General features: G+C 39.1%; 1 protein-coding gene across 1 annotated transcript in view; it reads right to left on the bottom strand.

The window, feature by feature from the left end:
* Positions 1 to 6,559: 6,559 nt before the first annotated feature.
* SLC35F1 (solute carrier family 35 member F1) overlaps positions 6,560 to 20,801 on the bottom strand; it is a 234,330-nt gene continuing 220,088 nt past the window's right edge. Inside the window, exon 8 of the mRNA XM_042818195.1 lies at positions 6,560 to 10,531. Within this exon, the coding sequence (XP_042674129.1) occupies positions 10,307 to 10,531 (225 nt within the window). The 3' untranslated portion in view covers positions 6,560 to 10,306. The remainder of the gene's footprint in view (positions 10,532 to 20,801) is intronic.

Below are 20,801 nucleotides of genomic sequence, written 5' to 3'. Positions count from 1 at the left end.
ACCTGAATTGGAGAGGAAAATATGAGAGTCATTAACATTCACCTGGAAAAGTGAACAAGTTTGCCCATGGCTAAAATGGAGAAAAAAGAGAAGAGCCAACCAAAGAATTAAGTTCTCAAAGATTTGGATGAATAGAGAAGAGCTGAAAGGGGTATAGTTAAGAGCACTCGGCGGATAAGTTGGAATGCTGAGAAGAAAACAAAACAAAAAGATAAATAAAAAAAAAGATAAAAGAGGCTTGCTGGATGATGTTAATATGCTTTCCAGTCAAGCAGGGAAAGACAGTAAGGGTCAGAGATGTGTTCACATAGGTACATCTCTCTAAAGACTGGACAGGAGCCATTCTAAAGCATTAGCAACATCTGGTAGCTGGGCAGAAGGCAAGGGCATTAGCTTAGCGTTTACAAAACACAACTCCAGAAAAAGTCAGTGCTTGCAGCTGTCTGCCATTAAGTAGCCTTATGTAGAATCTTTTCCATGTGTATGGGTGCCTTGAAGGTGCCATGTGGGTGGGACAAGGGGCTGGTATTCAAAATGAGAAAGCCCATTGAATTAGAAATATCAGTTAAAAGCTGAAGAGAACAATATATTTCAAGAATTATCTGTGCATTTTACTTTGATTTTTTTTTTTTTTTTTTTTTTTCCAGGAGTTCTCTTTTCTGCTTAAATGCAAGATCTATTAAGCAGCTGCTATGTTTAAATGCAACGCAGAAAACATTTCTTTATCTCACTGGAGAAACAAGAAACCTTAGTAAGAGCAATTCAGCACTTATAGTGTTAGTTTTAAATACAGAAATGCATTCAAATTTTAAGAGCTCTACCACATAGAACCAGGAAAGAATAGGTGTATTTCAAACATTTATTCTATTGATCATTTTTAATTTTGTCTTTTAAAAGTTTTTAGAGTCTAGCACAGTTGTAAACACATAGAAAATTTGGATATCAAATCTTTACAGTGTTTGTAATTCATTGCCATCTTCCTTTTGGGTATCATACTTTCTCTAGTTGTCAGTGAGTGGTGTGACCACACCTTAAATTTCATGGAAATCAGCATATTCAAGTATCTTAGCAGTAGTTTGTTTGGGGTGTTTTGTTTTGTTTTCCTTTCTGCCCCCTCCTCTTCCAAATGAATTAGTGACAATTACAGATCAAAATAGTGGATCCCTTAGGCTCTGCTGGTAAAGACACTGTCACACAGGAGTCCAGAGCCCCAGTAGTTTTTCTCCTTTTATTTTTCTTTCCTCATCTTTTCTCCTTGCAGAGGGAAAACTGAAAGAGGTGACTTTTTTTTTTTTTTTTTCTTCCCCCCTCCTAGGCCTGTTGCAAGCCAAGTATGAAGCTAACAGTAGGGGAAATGTTGAACATAAGATCTGGAAGCTGCTTTAGTCCAGAAATGTTGATATAATTAGATTGAGGTAATTTAAAAATCTTACAATTTTTCAAAAAAAAATTTTTTTTTGAAATAACAAAAAAAAAAAGTGCCTGGCATTTGTCATTAGATTAAACTGTCAATGCAAACTCTGGATGCTTCTTTTATGGAGCCTCAGATACAAATACTTCCTAATTTCCATTCAGCTTTTGCAAAGAAAAGCCAGCAGACAGCCAATATCAACAGAATAAAATGAATAAAACCAATAAAACCAAACAAGGATAGTTATTCTCCCTCTGCTCCAGCATACAGATCATCTCTCATGTTCACAGAGATTTTATCTCTCCACAATACAAGCAACCAACTCACCAAAAATTTTCCCTTACATATTAATATACATTTCTAAAATATCATTTATGAGTGTTAGGAGAAAACCAAACAAGAAAGGCAACGTTAATACCTCTGCTAAGAATCAAGTACCATGGTAGCGTTCTTGTTTGACGAATTTTTCTTCTGTCTTCAATGTCTGGGAGATGGTTCTCAGGGGCTTTGTCCATTTCTGCTCTAGATTTCCATGCATCCAACGCAGACACCTCACAATACACCTTGTAGGGAGGAGCCAGCTACAGTTGCAACTAATTTATATTTTCATCATAACTTCAGAAAGATATGGAAGCCCTGGAGAACAATCAGTGTTACAGCCCAGCTGGACAGCTAGGCCTTGTAGTCTGAAGTGAAAAAGCAAGAAGCCCACCAGCACAAATTGCCACATGATCAAGTTATGTACAGCTTGTTTTCTCAAGAGCTATCTCCAGAAAGTCTTATAATGTTAACTGATGGGCCAGGCTGGCAGCAGCCTGCTGCAATGCTGAGGCAAGTTGTGGAGATGTGCATGTGGCAGCACCCAGCCCACCATCATCAGGCCTGCAGATACCATCTTGCCTTCAACACTCCATGTGATATAGGCACAGAACTGATCTTCATGTGGCTGGGGCTGCCAATGCTTTTTTTCAACCTTGTGTTGGTATTTTGCTCCAAGACTCAAATGCTGAGGTGGAAAAGTTCTCTTCATGTCACATGTGGGCAGAAAGAACAGTAGAAGCACAAGGAAAGCATACAAATTAAAATGGGAGGGCTGGGGTATCTTTTTAATAGACATTACCCCCCTCCCCCCCCCCAATATTTTACAATGAGTATTCATAGTAAAATCTACCTATATTCCCCTGTCATAATAAAATACCTGTGCTGTAGCTGGCAGAGATATTTTTCTTTCCACGATAGTGATAGAAGCCATTGCTAGTGCAGCTGCTGCAATTACTTTCCTTAGCTCAGCAGTTTACAACAGTAATTCTCATTAAAGTAAGCCTGTGGAATGTGCCAGACTGCTGGCTCTGCAGAGCACAGCCCTACAAGTATCCACAAAATTTAAAGTTGTATCAGCACAAGAAATCTTGGACACACATTCCTCCCCACCAGTACCTAGGAAATAACGTGTGCTGAGTTTACATGATGAATGTGATCACGTAAATGAAGAAAATAAGAGAAAAATCTCACCTGGGTCAGTATATCTACTCTCTCTCATGGAGTGAGGTCTGCAGGATAAGTGAAATTTTAGATTTGGGGGATAAGCATTCAGAACCCTCTTCACAGCCTGTGATGTCAAATGCCAACCAGTTCAGCCTCATCTCATATTTGCACCAAACACAGCTCAAACTACACATTCATTCAAGGAGAAGGAGAAACTGCAAGTTATCATGGCTTTACCTTGGGTAAACTTTTTTTCTTTTTTCTTAAAAATAAACTAACAAAACAAACAAACATACAAAAAAGAACCTGTAAGTCTTTCCTTGGTGCATTCACCTGCAGAGAGGAAACATGGTTGACAGGAGAGAAGAGCTGGGAAGAGGAAGCTGGTCTCTATTTATGTGAATGGATTGCCAGTGCTAACCCTGTAATTAATTTAAGTCATTACAAATAGGAAAGACATTTTTGCTTTATATGCTTGTTTCTTTTTTTCTGCTGATGTAGGTTACTCATTCAGTCTAAATGTCACTTTCATGACCTGAAATAATATAGCTTTTTTATTAGTGACTGGCTATATTCAATGACTTCTGGGCTACCTGTGGCTCATCCTCCACCATCCACCCCTCTTAATTTCAACACCAGAGACGGTGTCAGCAAGTAAGAGTTTTCACCTTCTCTGTTAGTCAAATGACAGGCAAAAGCATATTTTCTCAGACCTGTTTTTTCAAATCACGAATGACATGCATATAATTGCTATACCACTGGCTGAACAGGAATAGCATAGAGCAGGATTGTATTCAAGGGGTATTTTGATTTAGGGAAATATCTTCTCCTTTCAGCCTACACCTGTTCACTTAAAAACTCTGTTTCATTCTGTAATATGTTGTATTGAGACTCAAGGCTGAAATAAAGGTTATTATTCTGTGCTTTTCCCACCTGCCTGCTGGCCATGTGCCTCTTGCACTGCAGGAAGCAGTGTGCTTCAAGGCTGCACCACAGAGTACATCCTGCAACTCCAACACTCCTTGTCAACATGGTTGTTAACTGCATCCTGCTGAAGGAAGGCTGAGTGTGGCAAATCTGAACTGCAGCATTTTAACATGAACAAAGTTGTTATCCTGCTTTGCGGGCTTGCTTTTCTTAATTAGAGTGTAGACTCACAGAAGAAGACTGGGGACATAAAGTCTTACAAAATCCAGACTGATGGTTGCATACCTGTGTGACCTATTTAGCATCTGCAAATCTGTTTAATGCCAAGAACTACATTAGATAATTCACGCAAAAGCTCAAAGGGAGTCACATAATGAGAGCGTTCAGATTACTGTTGTGATTACTCCAGTCCCTTTCCCCTTCTCACTCAGGAATTTCATTTAGGCAAGCAGTCATTTTAAGAATATGCAAATTGTGATTGCCAGTTTAGCTATGAACCTGGCAGAAAGCCAGGCTTCTATGAAACTGGCTACTGCAGGCAGCATGAAGTTAAATATGCATGACCTTGCCTGATGTCAGTCCATAGGATTGCAGGCACCCTGCACCTGTAAAGATTCAAGCCTATCGACTATCAGTTACTAGTCTGTATGCAAAGTGTCTCAAAATCCAACATAATGGAGTTTCTTAGCATTTCAGTGCTCAATGATCATGTAAACTCAGCACATATTCATTACCTCTCTCTTCTTTAGTAAGGTCTTGAATTAAAAAGCCACGCGTTTATCCATGGCAAATCCAATAGTTAGCTCTTGACAAGAATGTATACTGATTTCACATAATGAGGGTGGGAAGATTTCATGCTGATGATTTTATTATATGAAAATTGGATAAGTCCATTGTTATCAACAAATGGTGATTAAAATGCAATAGTTAGTATAAATAATGCATTTGACAGTAAGAAATTAATGATGCATTAAGATAAGGCTAGCACTACGAAATTGCCTGAGAGCATTGTACATAATCAAGAGTCATAGAAAAGTCTACTATCATTCAGGGTTATAAATGACAATTTAAAGTAGAATAAAATCTTTCAATCCAATAAAATCAGCTTTACCTCATTTCAATTCACAAATATATGTCAAGTATACTGGCATTGGCAATACCTGTAATCTTTAAAAAGATTCTACAACTATTGAATATATACAGAAGGGCAGATTCTGATCTTGTAAATACCAGGGGACCTCAGTGCATAGTTTTGAATTAAAAAAGAAAAATGCTGCCAAACAATGTCAAGTTTATTCTTTCACAAGAGAAATGGCTGCAGAGTGTGCTGACTTTCCACATGGAGCCTTATCATTTGCTTTGAGCCAAACTTTGATTCTTCCTCATGGCTGCTTTAGAGCAGGGAAGAATCTTCCTTATCCAAGGGAAACTGGTGAAGAGCAGATAGCAACAGCCTTCCTGCACTCCAGGGAGAGTTCTCAGGGGGCCATGGATGTAGATGCTGCTCCATGCCATCCAGCCACAAAGTGGTCTGAAGAAACACTGTGAGCCATGCACTGAAACTGAAACCCCAGCTACAACGCAGTTGCAAAATCTGAGGGATACAATTAGACTTTTGTAATCAATTTGGCTGATGGTTTTCTTGTTTCTTGTCTCACACTGATGGCTCACAGCCAGTCTGTGTCTAATTAGTGACCCCAGCCCTATGGAATGAGCTTTCTCAATACAGCAGAATACAGTACAGCAGTGCATGACCCCCCAGTTCAAAATGGAGAGGGAGGATGATGTCTCCAACGCTCTCACACTGATGTCACCACCATTGCTGTGCTGTTCACATTTGGTGACCATCTGGCAGTTACTATGGCAAGAAGTCTGTGGGTGTGCAAACAATTTCCAAAACTTTTGCAAATCTTTTATCTTGATTTGTGGAGCAGATTTAATACAATAACATTTATACATGTAAAAAATAATGCTTCCTGAATCATATGCTATGGCATATTGCTGTTAAGCAGGCAGCTTCTGGATTTCTAGTATTTTGGAGAGCTAACGCTAAACAAAGAAAAACCAAAGGGGGACTGGTAGCTTGAATGTGCTTGCAGGGTGGAAACATGTTTGCTGTTAAACAAAGAAACATCTGTTTATAGGTATTTATAATCAATTTATAGAGTAATTCCAAGCAATTACTCTTGGTATGACTCAAAAACTCAGGCTGAATTCTAGCTGGGCAACAAAAAGAGATTTCTGTAATGCTGGAGAGACACTTGAGCACAGTTGGAGGAAAGTACAAATCAACTGTTAGCATGATAAAACTGTGCTCAGTAACTAAACTTCTGGAGCTCTTCATAACTCAGCAAACATTCACACTGGAAAATCAGACATAAAGCAGCAAATTGCTGCAGCAACACTGGATTTTCAATGCAGCAGGTGAGACAGAGGGTGTACAGGAGACCCTGTAACATCCTGGAGCAGCAAATGGGGGCCAGCCAGGTAGGATAGTGACCCTGATGGTATTTGTTTGTAGGCACGTCAATTGCTGCCTCAGAGGAGCTGTAGCTTAACCATTTCTCAGGGGGAAGAAGTCTGCAGCAGACACACACAAAAAATATGTCCTTGGTCAAGATTTACACTTTAGAAAAAGGATTTGATTCTAAGAAACTAGTAAGGAAGAAGACAAGGAAACTAATAACCATAATTTCATAAAGCATTATTTTTATTTGAAAACATTATACAGGCATTACATTGCCACAGCCAGTCCATATAGGAGCATGCAAATATCAAAATGAAGAAAGGTTTGTTCAGCTTTTTTTATGCAGGATTTGGGGTTGGGATTCTGTTTGCTTGGTTTTGGTTTTGGTTCACATTTCCATCTGCAGTGTCAAGATTAGTGTGCTTTATTACGGCGTTCAACAGTAAAATCCTACCCATGGGGTAAAATTTATATTCATAGCTAGCTCAGGAATACTAAATGGTTTTTTAAAAAAGAAAACAATACTACACGCTTGTCAAAATGTTAATAGCACAAGTTAGCAATCTCTACACTATACATTGAAACTTTTTCATATGACACAATGGTGCAAAATTTTCAATTGCTTGGTCTTTCATTGTGTTGTTTTGAAAGTTTATAGCTGGAACAAGGACAAGGTTTGTCTCCCAGTAAAGGTTTTCATCCAGTAGCAGAAAATTACATCAGTCTTGCTAAGGGCTGCTCAGCGCCAACAGTGTAACAGGGCTTCAGTTTGTTCAGGCAAGGATCTACGAAGAGTAGCTGCCAGCTAGATAGCTGAACCTCTGCTGGTGTGTTCTGAGGTCTTGAACTGCAGGAAACAAGCAGGCAGAAGTAATGTTTTCCTTTACTAGACCCCAGCTTCACAGTCAATACTTGTAAAGCTATACTACTGTCTTCCTTAGAGGTCCATCCAGCACTAGCACACTGGTGCTAATTGAAGTTCCCACCTTTTTTAATGGGAGATGCAGAATGTGAAGCAGACCCACTTTGCACATGGGACTCCTCCTGTGCAAACAACACAGAGGATGGTGGCTGGGCATCGAGTGTATACCCAGACATTCACACTTTATTTCCAGAGGACAGAGCTTTTAAAAATAGCCTCTAAAAATCACTATAGATGGCATATCGTAGACATCCATGGTTTGTAAACTCTTGTGTGTAAATCTCCCAATCCAGCAAAGTGCCCAGGACATGCCTTCTGCCCAGCTCTTTCTGAGAAGACTCCAACAAACATCTACAAGTTAGTGTCAGAAAAATTGAAGAGAAACAGGTGGAAGGACTACAAACATTTGGCTTGAAAATAAATACTAATAATGAAATAAACCAAAACAGTTATGCAAAACAAAGGAATTGTAAACATAGAACAAACACACACACCATCCTCAAAGATCTCAAGATCAACATGGGGACTAACATTCAGAGAAAGGTATTTAATTGGTATAAAAGGTAGCAAAAAGACTGAGATGACAGGTGCCTGTCAGTTGCCTCTGAGCATTTGACAGTGTTGTGGTGTTTGTGGCCAAAGCCACTGCTCCTGTGAAGGTATGAAACCTGACAGGGTTGGACCCAGGATGCTCACTGGCCCACTCTAAACAAGGGCTCCAGCCAAGTGAACCACGTGCTTTCCACCTGGACTTCCACCCTGCTAACCTGAAGCACCAGGCGATCATTCTTGAGTGTGGGAGGTCGATTTTTTTGTTCATTTTAACCTCGAATCCTGTAGCATTTGAGCTTTCCTCCACATTCCCAGAAAAAGGACTCTATTTCTCTGTGGAATCTTCTTTTCTTTTTTTTTTCTTCAAAGGCTTAGGAGAAAAAGCTTGGAAAGATGAATGCTAAAGATGATTTAAAAACAGAAGGCAGGAAAAAAAAATCTCATTCTTTTTGATTTAAAAAAATCAGAGAATCTTAACTGAAGGTTTTAGAATGGCTTTGAGTACGGTTTGACAATACTGCAGACCCTTCCCTCAGCTGCAGCGGGAGACTGGCAGACAGCCTAAACACGATGGGACAGAAATCGCCTCTTCTCCTCAGCCACAACACAAGTAAGAGAAAACATATGTCTGCTGTTCAGCAGCATTTTGGCATTTGTCACTTCACGTATATTTGGATAGATATTTCTCCCAGTCTGCTTCAGGGAAGTCTTTTCAATCCTAAAGCAGAACGGGACTATAAAAGATGGAAGTTACCTCAGCAGAAATTCATCCTCTTTGGTTGACCTGTGGCCTTTCTAATCTCCAGAGTACAGGCTTTCTGTTCTCTTTTATTCTTTTTTAGAATAGAAATAGGAAAGCTGTATTTTTCAAGTATGAAGACCTACATTTGCACTTTAGATAGACTTCCTCAGCAGAATGCCATTCAAATCAAATTCACCTTTTATGCCCACAAGCAAAATATTCATCAGCCCAGCTGTAAACCCCATGTTCAAATACGATGAATAAATACACTTTTACTTGGTCCCATAGCACCCCTGTGAGGTAGGTAAAATATAACTATTCCCTTACATAGAGATTGGGAAATGCAGCCACACAGAAGGTAAGTCATGCCCAAGATGATGCAGAGATGTGGCAAATCTGCGAATAAAACCAAGCTCTCCTGGATTTCTTTCCTATCTGTTTGGCATTATACCATTTCCTTTTCCTTATTTTTAAATTAAAAATAGATGATGGATATTGAAATTGTGATTACTTCTCATTGTGCTCTCAAAAGAGCACACACAGTGGATTCTCATGACTGCAGCTAAGATTTTCCCCCTTCTGATAAGGCTCATGGAGCAGAATTGCAGTTGCAGAGCACACCCTTAACTGCTTTCATATATTCCCAGGAATGTAAGAAAACTGCTGAATTCTTCTGCTAGTTTTGTAGTTAACGAAAGATAATTGGCTTCACCCTGCTGGTATGGATGCTTTTGTGCTACACCAGCAGATGGTCCAGTGTTCCTATTCATGAATTCCTCGCATAATCTTCCCAATTTTTACAATTTGTGGGTTTTGGTGAAAAACTGACGAATTTCTACACAGCTATTGTTAGAACAATGAACCACAGGAGACTAAGCACACTGGAACAAGAGAAGGCGCCCTCGATGCACCGAGTATCTAAAATAAGTGCCCTGATCCACATGATATGTCATCTTACCATAGAGAGGTACAATACATAGGAAACTAGAAAATGCATTTTTCTTTAACAGATTAAAATTTTAAAAGTAAGAAATCTGTGTTAGTCACAACTACAGAGAAATTAACTCCCTATCACCTGATGCAGAACCTCAGCTGCTAGGAAATCTGCCATGGATCATAGAGAGGTCAATGCTAGAGTACTTCACTTCTTGCAAATATAGAAAGGCTAAAATGCTCACTTTATACCTATTCCTAGAATAGAGACGGATATTGTAAGTTGTCCCTCCTCTGGATTCATGGAATAGATTACCTAGAAAGGGCAACTAGATAGCACAGATGAATTTATTGTATTTCCCTCACCAAATTCAAGGTGCTAGTAAAAATGTGTCAGGGTGTTGTTACCACGAGTAACCCATCTATTTTGTGCAAACAAACAAATCTTAGAGAGAAATCAACAGTGACTACACAAGTGTATTTGCTGTAAAAAGATATCTTTTCCACAACTGGTGTGGCTTAGGCATAATATCTCTCAGTGGATGCAAATACCCGCTTCCATGAATTTCTTCTTGTAATTTCAGCTTCTATATTGAATATCTTTCATAGGTAGTTTGAAAGACTGATTCAGATACAGCAGTTTGTATGGCAAACATGCTGTTCACATCATAAACAAGGGACATGGAATCTCCTTGCAATGAACACCCTGGAACAACTAATTTGCACTTTTATGAGCTTTCCTTATTTGCTACCTTGCAGCTCACCAGTGTAACTGCACCTGGTAAATACCTTTCTCTATGTACAATACAGAGATAATGAATATACGAGCTCCACTGAATCATCAGCAGGTGACCAATGACCCTGGGCTTAAGCAACTCTGACGTGAGGCTCCTCTTCTGTCTCCTGCCCCAGGCTGGTGTATGTTACCGACGGCTCCAGCTGGCCAGTGGTTGGCAGGTCTACAACAGGTCCCGAAGGGTTTCGAAACTGCTTGTACACCCGAGGATCTTGGGCTACGTAAGTGGATGTGGAGGAGTAAAGCACTAGCCCAACGAGGATGGTGAAGAACGATAGCAAGTAAAGTCCTGAAAACTGAGCAAAAAGAAGAGTACAGACATTAGACACAGCACTGCTTATCCCAAGATCATGAAGACACGTGGACAGAGGTAGGCACAGGCACATGTTGTGGCATGCACATCACAATACAAACCTGTCAACAGGATGGCAAACTTTTGGGGGAATATCTATTTGAAAGTTGCTTTGTTCCCATTTATTCCCCTATCTTTCACAACCAACTGCTATCTGGTGCTTTTCCAAGGCTCATATGTATAAAGTATTAGTCAGATGGGGCTTCGGAAAGCTGAGCTGTGGTCAATGATCAGCAACTGATTTTGTTGTGCTTTTAACCAAGTGAACTACCTCTCTGAGTGCAAGTGTTTCTAGCTCCAATGTGGGGCTCCACCGTCTTCACATGTTTCTGGTAGAGGACAAATACGAAGCTAATTACAGCCAAACCCTCTAGTGAAGTATAACATTCTGTGGGTAATATAAAATTATAAAAATATAATTAAATAAGCAAATAAATAATTTAAATAACATTCAAAATACCATTAACATTTTACTTCAATAAAGGTGCTTAAGCAGCCCACCAGCAGCTTCTTTTGCTTTTAAAAGAAAGAAGGCAGATGATAGAAGTGTGAGTAAGAACAGGACAAGCGTCTGCTGTGAAACATGCCCTGGTTTGACCTCAAGGGATTTGACACTGCTTGTGGAAGGCAGTTAGGTGAAAAATTAAGCATATGCATATTTTGGCATGGGAGTCCACTAGATCAGAGCTTGAATTTCTTGACATGTGTGATGGACTAAGAATAAATGGAAATAACTTGACAATATAATTCTTCATGTAGGTAGAGGTAAAACCAGGGATCTAAAAGCATAACTGAATATTAGCCTTAGATGTTGTGTTTCCTGCTATGAGGGATGCAAAAATGGCTTTAAGCCCATATAACTTGTCTCTTGATCCTAGACAACAAGTTACTGTTTTTGCACACTTTGTGTGAGAATACATGATGAGTATACTGTCCAACAAACCTGTTTGTGGACTCGCAACAGATTCTTATTAAGTGGGACTTTTGAAAGTGCTTGTACCTGCAGCTATTGGGGGTTCATACTTCAACACCAACGAGTAACTAGCCTGTAACTGACTGCTTCATGAGGTACTTTATTATTTTACATGGAAGTGTCTGAAAATCTGTTATTCAATCCTAACTTCTATGGTACATCAGATCATTTCAGCATGAACAAAATAGGTAGATCAGACTGTATTACCTTGGCAGAAGCTTTCTATTTTAATATTCAAAGAAATAATCACAGTAGCAAAAGCAAATTTTATTTAAGATAACTTTGTAGAAATGCTAATTTTGTCTCATGTAATAGATTAAAGAACCTGTGTACAGCTTCCCACCCGAGGAAGCATTTGACTTCATTTATTCTTTGTACAGAATCTGAATTACCTTCAAAAGCTTTGGGCATATATCATGAAGTGACATATCTGCACCTGTTTTTGTTTCCTACAGCTGGTGTATATGTTTTAGAGGAGGAACATCCCAACAGGGAAAGTCTAGAAGAAGTTAGAAGGACTGCTATGTAGAAAGAAGGCTGCTTTCATCACTTGTTAATTGCACTTTTCCAGGGAAGCCATCTTCACCTGTCACCTGGTAGCATGATTTGATGGGAGCCATCCTCCAGAACATCAAGAATGAACTCAGTTATGAGCATCACATTAAGTCTGCTGATGGATTCCTCCTGCATGACACAGCTCTAAAAGGCTGGCTTAGGCTTAGATCTCCCTCATGTGGCAATGAAATCCAAGTCTATCATTTCTGGTGGCCTTTTTTTTTTTTTTCTTTTCAGTTTACTTTGTTCCTACACTTTCTCCTCATTTCATGAACTTGTGTAGCATTTGGCAGCAGTGGCTTAAATTAAGCAGAAGAAAAACTGAAGAGTAGAACGTGTCCCAGTTTCCCAAATAGGGATCTAGTTCCCTAGTTTCCTACTGTCCCTCCTTTCTATCTTATGACTGAATTTCTCACCCAGGGCAGCCAGCTGGCTTGCTTTGCTGTATAACAGTGCCAGGCAGACCTGTGATTGCCTTGTGTCCTGCTGTGAGGACTCCATGAGGCTTCCAGCAGCTAAATATGCCCTTATTCTTGCTCTGGGAGCTGTCCAGACAGAACCATTTCACTTTCTCTTTATTCTGTGGCTTCAACTCTACCATTTCCACTCCTCTTGGCCATACCTCTCATTCCTCTCTCTGCCAGTGGGTTCTTTTGCCCAATAATATTCTCACTGTGGCAGTTCTCCAGCCTGGGAGAAAGGCTTTGAAAATTACAGAGGAAGTCTAAACAAAGGCCTGTAAATCATTTGTCTTTTTGCATCTATTCACAGCTCTTCCAAAGAGACTAGGATCCTGACAACCTTACAGCAATAACAGTCTTTACCTTTCTCTCTTGATTAGAAACAAACTCAGCCTGAACTGTTTTCTGCAGTAGCTCCTTACCACCCCAGAAGGTTTATTAATAAGGTTAATATAGGAATATATACTGTAAGGACCTGATAAATCTGTGTTTATTCACTGTTCTGCTAGACTGACCCAAAGTCCTCTGAAATCAATAGATATTTTCCCTCTTTAAGTGACTGTGAATCCAGCAGTGTGATGGAAACAGTTCACCAAATGTGTAATGTTATTCACTGTACTGTGTTGCTAAGACTCTCCATCTGAAATCTCTGTGTTTTATTGAAGATGATACATCCAAGCATACTCAACTGCTCTGTCTACGCGTAGATTTTTTTTCTTTCTTTCTTTCTATCTTGACCTGCAAACTTCATCTGTTGAGACTCACCACTATTAGACAGCAAAAGAGATGGCTTCAAAAACAGCAGAGGAAGCTGTTCCAAAGAAATGTAGTGAGAGAAAATCATTTCACACTTCCATCCTATGCACAACTGCACTACCAAGGCACAAGCTCTCAAGTAGTGTGCAATTCCTCTTTTTTGCTGAAATACCAATTGACAATGACATTATGCTTCAATTTTCTAATTTATTTCCCACTTTGTATAGGCAGATACTTACTCGAAGAAAAGATATTTTAAAAATATCCATGTTTGCATGCCTCTCCAGATCCCATATCCTTCCTTGCTATATGGGACAATAGCAAGTTGTTCAACCTCTTGAGTCCTGCATTGATTTTTCAGCCTAATATGAATTTATTTTGTGAATGAAAATGATTTTAGATGGCCCTCAGTTTCTTATCATTTAAAAGAGAAAGTAGCACTTGATTTCTTTCTTTACCTGTTTACAAAGTAGAGAAGCAAACTAATCTACATAATGTGTCCAGCCAATAATTCCTAATAGAGTAGGATTCTGATCTCAGCTACTGCCTAACCAGGCAGAAATAATGATGAGTGCTTTGCCTTCCCTCTACAGCCAGAGAAGTCCATGCACTTTTGTGGATTCCCGTGTTGATGTTGCATCTAAATTTGTGGTTGGGTGGACCTCAGTGAGACAGATAAAAATCTCATTGCAGTAAAAGAAAGAGAACAACAACAGTCAAAACAAACTGAAGCAACAACGTACCAAAACTAAGTCAAGCTGGAAGAGTCGAGCTGTTTATGTTTGCTAGAAACACTATACAGATATAATTTGGAAATAGAGTAGAGGATCCTCTCTCTTTCTTAGTGATAAAATAGATGGAGCACGTCATTGATGATATCATGGATGGAAGTAAAAACATAGAGGCAACATTAATGATTGCATTCCCACCTATTGTGCTGTTTGCTGTATACAGGTACACAGCAACAACAAAAAAAAAAACAATCAGAACAATTCCTGTTCTGAGTCAGTTAGGATCTTAATAAACATAGTAGACAAAAGAAGACATCCTTATTTTCCAGCTGAGTAACTGAGACACAAAGAGACAATTATTCACCCCAGATCATACAGGGGCATAAGGCAGAGTTAGGCAATTAATTCAGCATTTCACAAGATCAATCCAATTCTTTAATCTAAAAACTTCTATATTAGACTGCTTATACCTGCTGCATATTATTCTGCTAGATGCAATTCTCTGTCATGTAAAACAAACATGGGCTGTGATGACAATGCATAAGTTCTCTGGGAGCAAGAATTTAGTTTAAAAGTAGATGATATTTAGCAACTGACATTTTATTTGGTAAATTCCTTGAATAACACATTCCTTAAACACACTGAAACACTGTATTTTGCATTCAGTCTGGACTCAAATAGAGGTCACTGCAATATGAGATCTAGGGATTCACTGTATTGTTGTTTACTGCCCAACTTTGCTTAGCAATACGTACATAAAGAACAGGGAAGAAGAAGGCAGAATAAGTTGCTACAGAATAAAGAAGGAAAATCACAATATCATCCTATTTGGGGAAGACAGAGATCTCATTTTTTCAGTGGAAAAAAAAGCCTTTGGTTACAGTAACATTTCAGGTCACATCAGTGACATCTCTGAAAACATATTAGAGCAAATAGAACAGCCCTTCACATCTCAACAAGGCTGCTCTGCTCTCATACAAGCAGGTGTCTCTAAATGCTTTCCCAGTCACCAGAATTGAACACGGAACACACAAAGATACTTACAATAATTAAATACTAGAAAGACAAATAGTATGTTGTCTCTAGACATTACTGACTACCTGCAGTGAAAATAGCTTGCCTTAAATTACTATCAGTTTTCAGCATACGAGAACCTAATTTTAGTGTCTATCAATTTGAAGAAAAGCACATATAAAGAAAAAACTAGACAAATTCAACATGATAACATGTATAACAAGATTTGCTCAGTCTATCAAAAACTACATTGATTCTGGGTGAGTGGATGTTTCTGGTATTTTTCTATGAGATGCTCCTTAGGGAAACAGTACTTGAATGCATTCACCCAGCCAGGCTTAGCAGAAAAGCTAATGTCAGCTGATGGATTAGCTGCAGGAGCAGGGACCTAGCTTCTCACGTTGAGACATGCTAATGTACAACTCTGCCAGAAAAACAGTGCAGCACTAGGGCCAAGCTGACCACAGAAAACACATGGCAAACCAGTCCTACTTTCTGTTATCCGTGCACAAATTCGTTTACACTAAGAAAGAATGAACTCAAATATTACTGCAGTAATTGTGCGTGTGTGTGTGTATCACAACAGCACTCATATGATTGTGGGTGAAGTTTAAAAAGCTTATTTGAAATTTAGCTCATACACAGTATTTTCATTTCATGTGATTCAAAATTGTGCATTTTGGGAATAAGTTAAGCATCGCAAGCAACTGAAAACTACTTTTTTTTTTTTTTTTTTTTTAAATTCAGAAAGAAACATTAAGTCTTTCAGAATTCACATCCACCCAATTCACTACTTCTTATTCCCTACTTCTTATTATGTCTATGTGCAAAACGTACATATATTTCTTTCACATATTTGCAAACCATTATGGCTGAAACATTACTAGTATTTCTGCTTGAGTTTCTTGTGCTTTAAAGTAATCTTGTTGAAAAAACAGGTGCAAAAGAAATTTCTTGATGAGGAGCAAACAGTGCTCCTGATTTCATCATCTTCAATTGTGATAAGACAATGATGGCAGAAGAAAATACAAAGGAAGAAAAACTGTTCAGAAGGCAGTAAATTCAAGACTGGTTTGGGAGAGAGCAAGTCATTCTTCAGCACATAAATCATTGACTTTATGAGGGAAAACAGGAAGAATGGGTATAAAAGAATCCCTGTATCACAGCTAGGGAACACTGCACTGGCTGACTGCCTTCTGCACAGGGAATTTCAAACAAGTATTTCTGACTGTCACAGATGTCCACATCCATGTTACCATTGCACAAGGGCAAAACAACATCCACACCGACAAAACCTGACAGATGTGAGTCTGTAGAAAAGTTCATGCTGACAAAGAACACAATGATTTGCTAATTTTGGTTTTTCACTAAGCTATCATAATGATCATGACCACTATTGTAACTGGTTATGAAAATGCAAATTCCCTTTCACTTGATCCACTGAACTGGAAATAGTCAGAGAGAGCAGATTTTTCAGCTGTGGCACTCCAATTCCATTTGTATTTCACAGCAGTAGTAAAGACTGAATATTTTGGTAGGTAATGCAACTCTTAGCTCATGGCAACCTCGCTGTGCTTTCTGAATCTGAAAAAGGATATATATTTTTTTCTTATATGACTAATATTCACTGATGAACTACAAAATGGAAAAACTACCATTTCCCTTATCATGTCTAGAAATTCTCCGCATTTTGACCAAAATGAATAAAGAAATCAAGGCCTATTAATTCAACTTTTAAACCCACTAGAGAAACAATCTCCTAAAAATTGCACTGATGAATGCCCCATATTCTTGTCAACACTCTCCATGCTCTCCAGTCAGGCAGTTCCCACCAATGCTTCATTCTAGTCAGTGGGTCTGTGCAGTCTGATGAATATCTCTGTCTTCCAAACTAATTCAGTTTGTAATGTATATTGCATAGCCAAACAAAGCAAATAATGGTTCCTGCACTGGCTTTTGTCTTTTCCCCTTGGGTAATTTCACACATGACTACCTGAGTGGACTGAGCTAATAGAGCAAAAGCCAAATTTCTCTCATTATCTTTTACATAGCAAACAGATATTTCCACTCAGTTTGATGAATTGATCTAGAGACTGAATTTGTTTTCACACTGTTTTCTATTTTTACCTTAAATATTGTTCCCTACGAAATTCACTGTGAAGTTCAATGAAGATCTCTGTGACCCGGTGCAGAAGTTGCCCTGTGGGATGCACATACTCTCCAGTCAGCAGGAGTACCAGGTAGGGTGAATGCTCAGAGCTATGTTTCTGTTTGCATAACTGGATGTTATGGATACATTATTTTATTAATAGGGAAGCTAGACTATGCTAGTTGTTGGCTGGGACTGGAACTCAAACTGTTCCTGACAATTTTTGTTCTAGCCTGGGAGGGAGATGTTTCTGTTCATTCCTAATGGGAAGGAAGGGTTGCTCTGTTTGGGATTCCACGTTTATCCAGCTCTTTATCAGGACAATGATCTATTGGGTCAGCCTCAATTACTCTTCTCTGTCTTCAGATGTTAAGAGATGAAGACCCAATCTTTGACTGATTACTGATCCCAGGTGAGAGCTATTGGCAGAATAACAACCTAGACTTTCCTAGGAAGAAATTATTTACTATCAGGGTGGTGAGGCACTGGAATGGTCTGCCCAAAGAATCTGCCTATGTCCCATCCCTTAAGGTGTTCAAGGCCAAGCTGGATGAGACACTGGACAGTCTGACGTAAAGGGTGGTAACCCTGCCCATGGGAGGGGGTTTGGAACTGACTGGACTTTAGGGTCCCTTCCAACCCAAGCCAATCTTTGATTCTATGATTTTAGGATCTTTGTCATATAAGAAATAGGGTCTATTACTCCAGTTTCGTAAAAACCACATAGCACCAAACACAAAGGTGTTGCTCACCCATTTAAGACTTTATATGTATGGCCCAATCCCTCAGGTCTTTAATCTACAGGTCCCTAGATGGGCAGAAAACAATGAGATAAGTTTTAGCATGTCTTCTCTATTCTCCAACTGCAGAAGACTGAATGTCTGAATAGAAGTGTTTGTTATCCTGATGAGAAAGATACCAAGAAGTGCTGGCTATCTTCACAGTTTAGTGACCTCCAGCTATTTGCAAGGCAAACTGAGAATATAGTCAAAAGTGATGACTTACAGCCCACTCTTGCCCTTTGAACTCAATTGTGATGCAAAGTGAAATCTGTAGCTAGTTCATCCACATCCTTTTTTCTTTTCTGTCCACTGACAGGTCCAGTGAGAGTTTTCAATGGACGAAGGATGCTTGAGCTGCAGGGCATATGTCTCAATCCATCATTGTTGCCCATAGCAGCCATAATCCAAAGCAAAAGGCATCAGATTCAACAACACTGAAAAACTGACATCAGCATCACTGTTAACTGGTCAAAGAAAGAAAAGAAGCCTAAGAAAATTTAGCCCCTGCCATTTCAAACACAAGAAAAAGACCATACTCCTCTACTCCTGCTGCCTGCTTGCATTCTCAATTTGCTACAATAGAGATGAAATATTGTCTGTTACTGTTGGTTAATCACCCCCTGCTTATACTTAATCACAAATGTTGCATACAAATTGTAATGTGAAGCAATCACACAATGCACTTTCTGCATTTTACACTGGACTCCTAAAGATCTGGCCCTTGTACTTATCTGTTTTAATGAAGATAAAATATAGTGTTTAGCATCTCCTGTTGTACAGCAGCACCCTCCTTTCTCTCATATGCTATTTACACCATTAACTACGCGCTGAGTGGAAAATGCCTGAAGATTCTAGAGAGCAATAAAAAAATGTTTTGGAATGGAAATATTTCCTTAGCTTAGTGTGACTTTTTTTTCCTCCTCCTGTGTAAGGATTCTCACGACTGTGTGCATCTCACCATCAGGGGCACTTGGCTGCCTGTGCTCAAGGCCAGCATACAGCCACGACAGGCCTCAGCAGAGACCTGGCACCATCCCTGGGAGCTGCTGAGGAGCTCTTTCTCTTGGTCATCACAGCTGCACCCCTCACTAGCCATGTGTTTGTTTTGCACATATTTCACACTGTTTTGCATAATTTCATACTTCTCCAATGGTATTATTAGAAAAACTTTACAGCAGACTGTCTTTTCTAAATTTGTGCCTGTTAGGACAAAACATTTGTCTGATATGGCTTATCTTACTTTAATGGATACTGGGGGAAGTGGAAACGCTGCTTTCTCTTCTGCTTCCCTTTGTTGCCTCCACCATTAGACTGGAGTAAAAATAAGCCTGTGTTCAGTATCCCAACCATATCAGCAGTCTCTCTAATTAAAAAGCACAAGGTACAATGAGTCCTGCAATCTGTTTTAATCCTCTACTATCTAGATAGAAAAGTGGTTTTTATGTGAAGTTAAAACACTTATATTACACTGCTGCAATTTTCTGTCAGCATTTTCACTGTGGTGCCTCATTTCTGGTTATTTTCTATCCATCGCTTCACAAGAATATTTTAAGATAAGCTGTGGGCAGGAAGAAACCTACACTTATAAGAATAAAGAGGTCCACATAAAGATGAGTTTACTCTGTTCACTCCATGCAAATAGAAGACCATCAGACCATGACAAATTTAATCAGTCTATGCAGAAAAACAGCGGTAAAACACTTAACCTTTTAGCTCTTGTCCTCAATGTTAAAAGGAAGACCACAACAGAAACACTTAGAAAAATAAAAGTAGTTCTCACTCTCTACTTTTACCTCTCAACACTTTGCTGGCTGGTTTTATTGCCACGTCTTTCTGTTTTTGTGTATAAACATTCAATGCAGTAGAAGCTGTCTGCTGAACTTGATTCTGTACTACTGTATATGAGGCTAACTGTGTTTAAAACAAAGGTTACAATTCATTCAACTTGGATTCTTTGTTTATATTATTACACTGAATCCTATTAATTTATTTGTGCGGTCATGCTCTTCCAGAACGGCATTCTTTTATCTCAGCTATACAAACTGGGTGCACTCCTGCCCAGAGAAACAAGGAATACGCAGCTGCATTTGCATTTAACATGAATGACTATGTAAGCTGTCTGGAGAGAGTGTGATGCTGCTATTTCTCATCAAGGTGCTGCATGGTCTGCTGTGTTTGCTGTAGGCAAAATGTTAGGAGCAACAAAAGCTCTTAACTGAGTCAACTCACCAGACGGGCATACCAGAATGAAAAAGAATGTCCTAAGCCATTGAATCCAATCCTCCATTGCTTTGTGCAGCCAATCATACATCCAATTTGGCAAATATGCCCTGTCCTCTTTTAAGCACTGTTTTTGTCCTGCCCTTTAATCTCTTTGAAGTCTATCCATGAATCTCCCTGCTAATACACCCAAAAATCCCTCTGATTTCTATTCCGAATTTATACCTTCTCAGTTTCTACTCATATGTTCTTATGTCAGCGTTGGCCTTTAGCTCAAACAATGCTCATTTCCTTCCTGTGTATTTATAGATTAATTTACATATGTTGAGGTATTCTCTCTCAGTTTGAGGTCATAGACATGCCACTTATAACTGATTGTTTTTTTCATTTTGCATATACAGCATTTTTTTAGAGGATGTATGCTTACGCTGCCAAGGTTTTGAAGAACACAAGAGAAAAGGTCTGTTGGCCTTCTCAGGCTAAAGCAAAATTTCCACATATACAGTGAGCAAAGTGCTGTCCTACGAAAATAAGATGTCCTACAGCATTAGCATTTCTCCATTGTTACTAGAA

The sequence above is a fragment of the Centrocercus urophasianus genome, unplaced genomic scaffold, assembly GCF_019232065.1.
Source record: "Centrocercus urophasianus isolate 14NV4802_14NV808 unplaced genomic scaffold, USGS_Curo_1.0 seq_10, whole genome shotgun sequence".
Taxonomy (NCBI): domain Eukaryota; kingdom Metazoa; phylum Chordata; class Aves; order Galliformes; family Phasianidae; genus Centrocercus; species Centrocercus urophasianus.
Note: the sequence above shows the minus strand (reverse complement) of the source record. Positions and strands in the feature narration are given on the sequence as shown.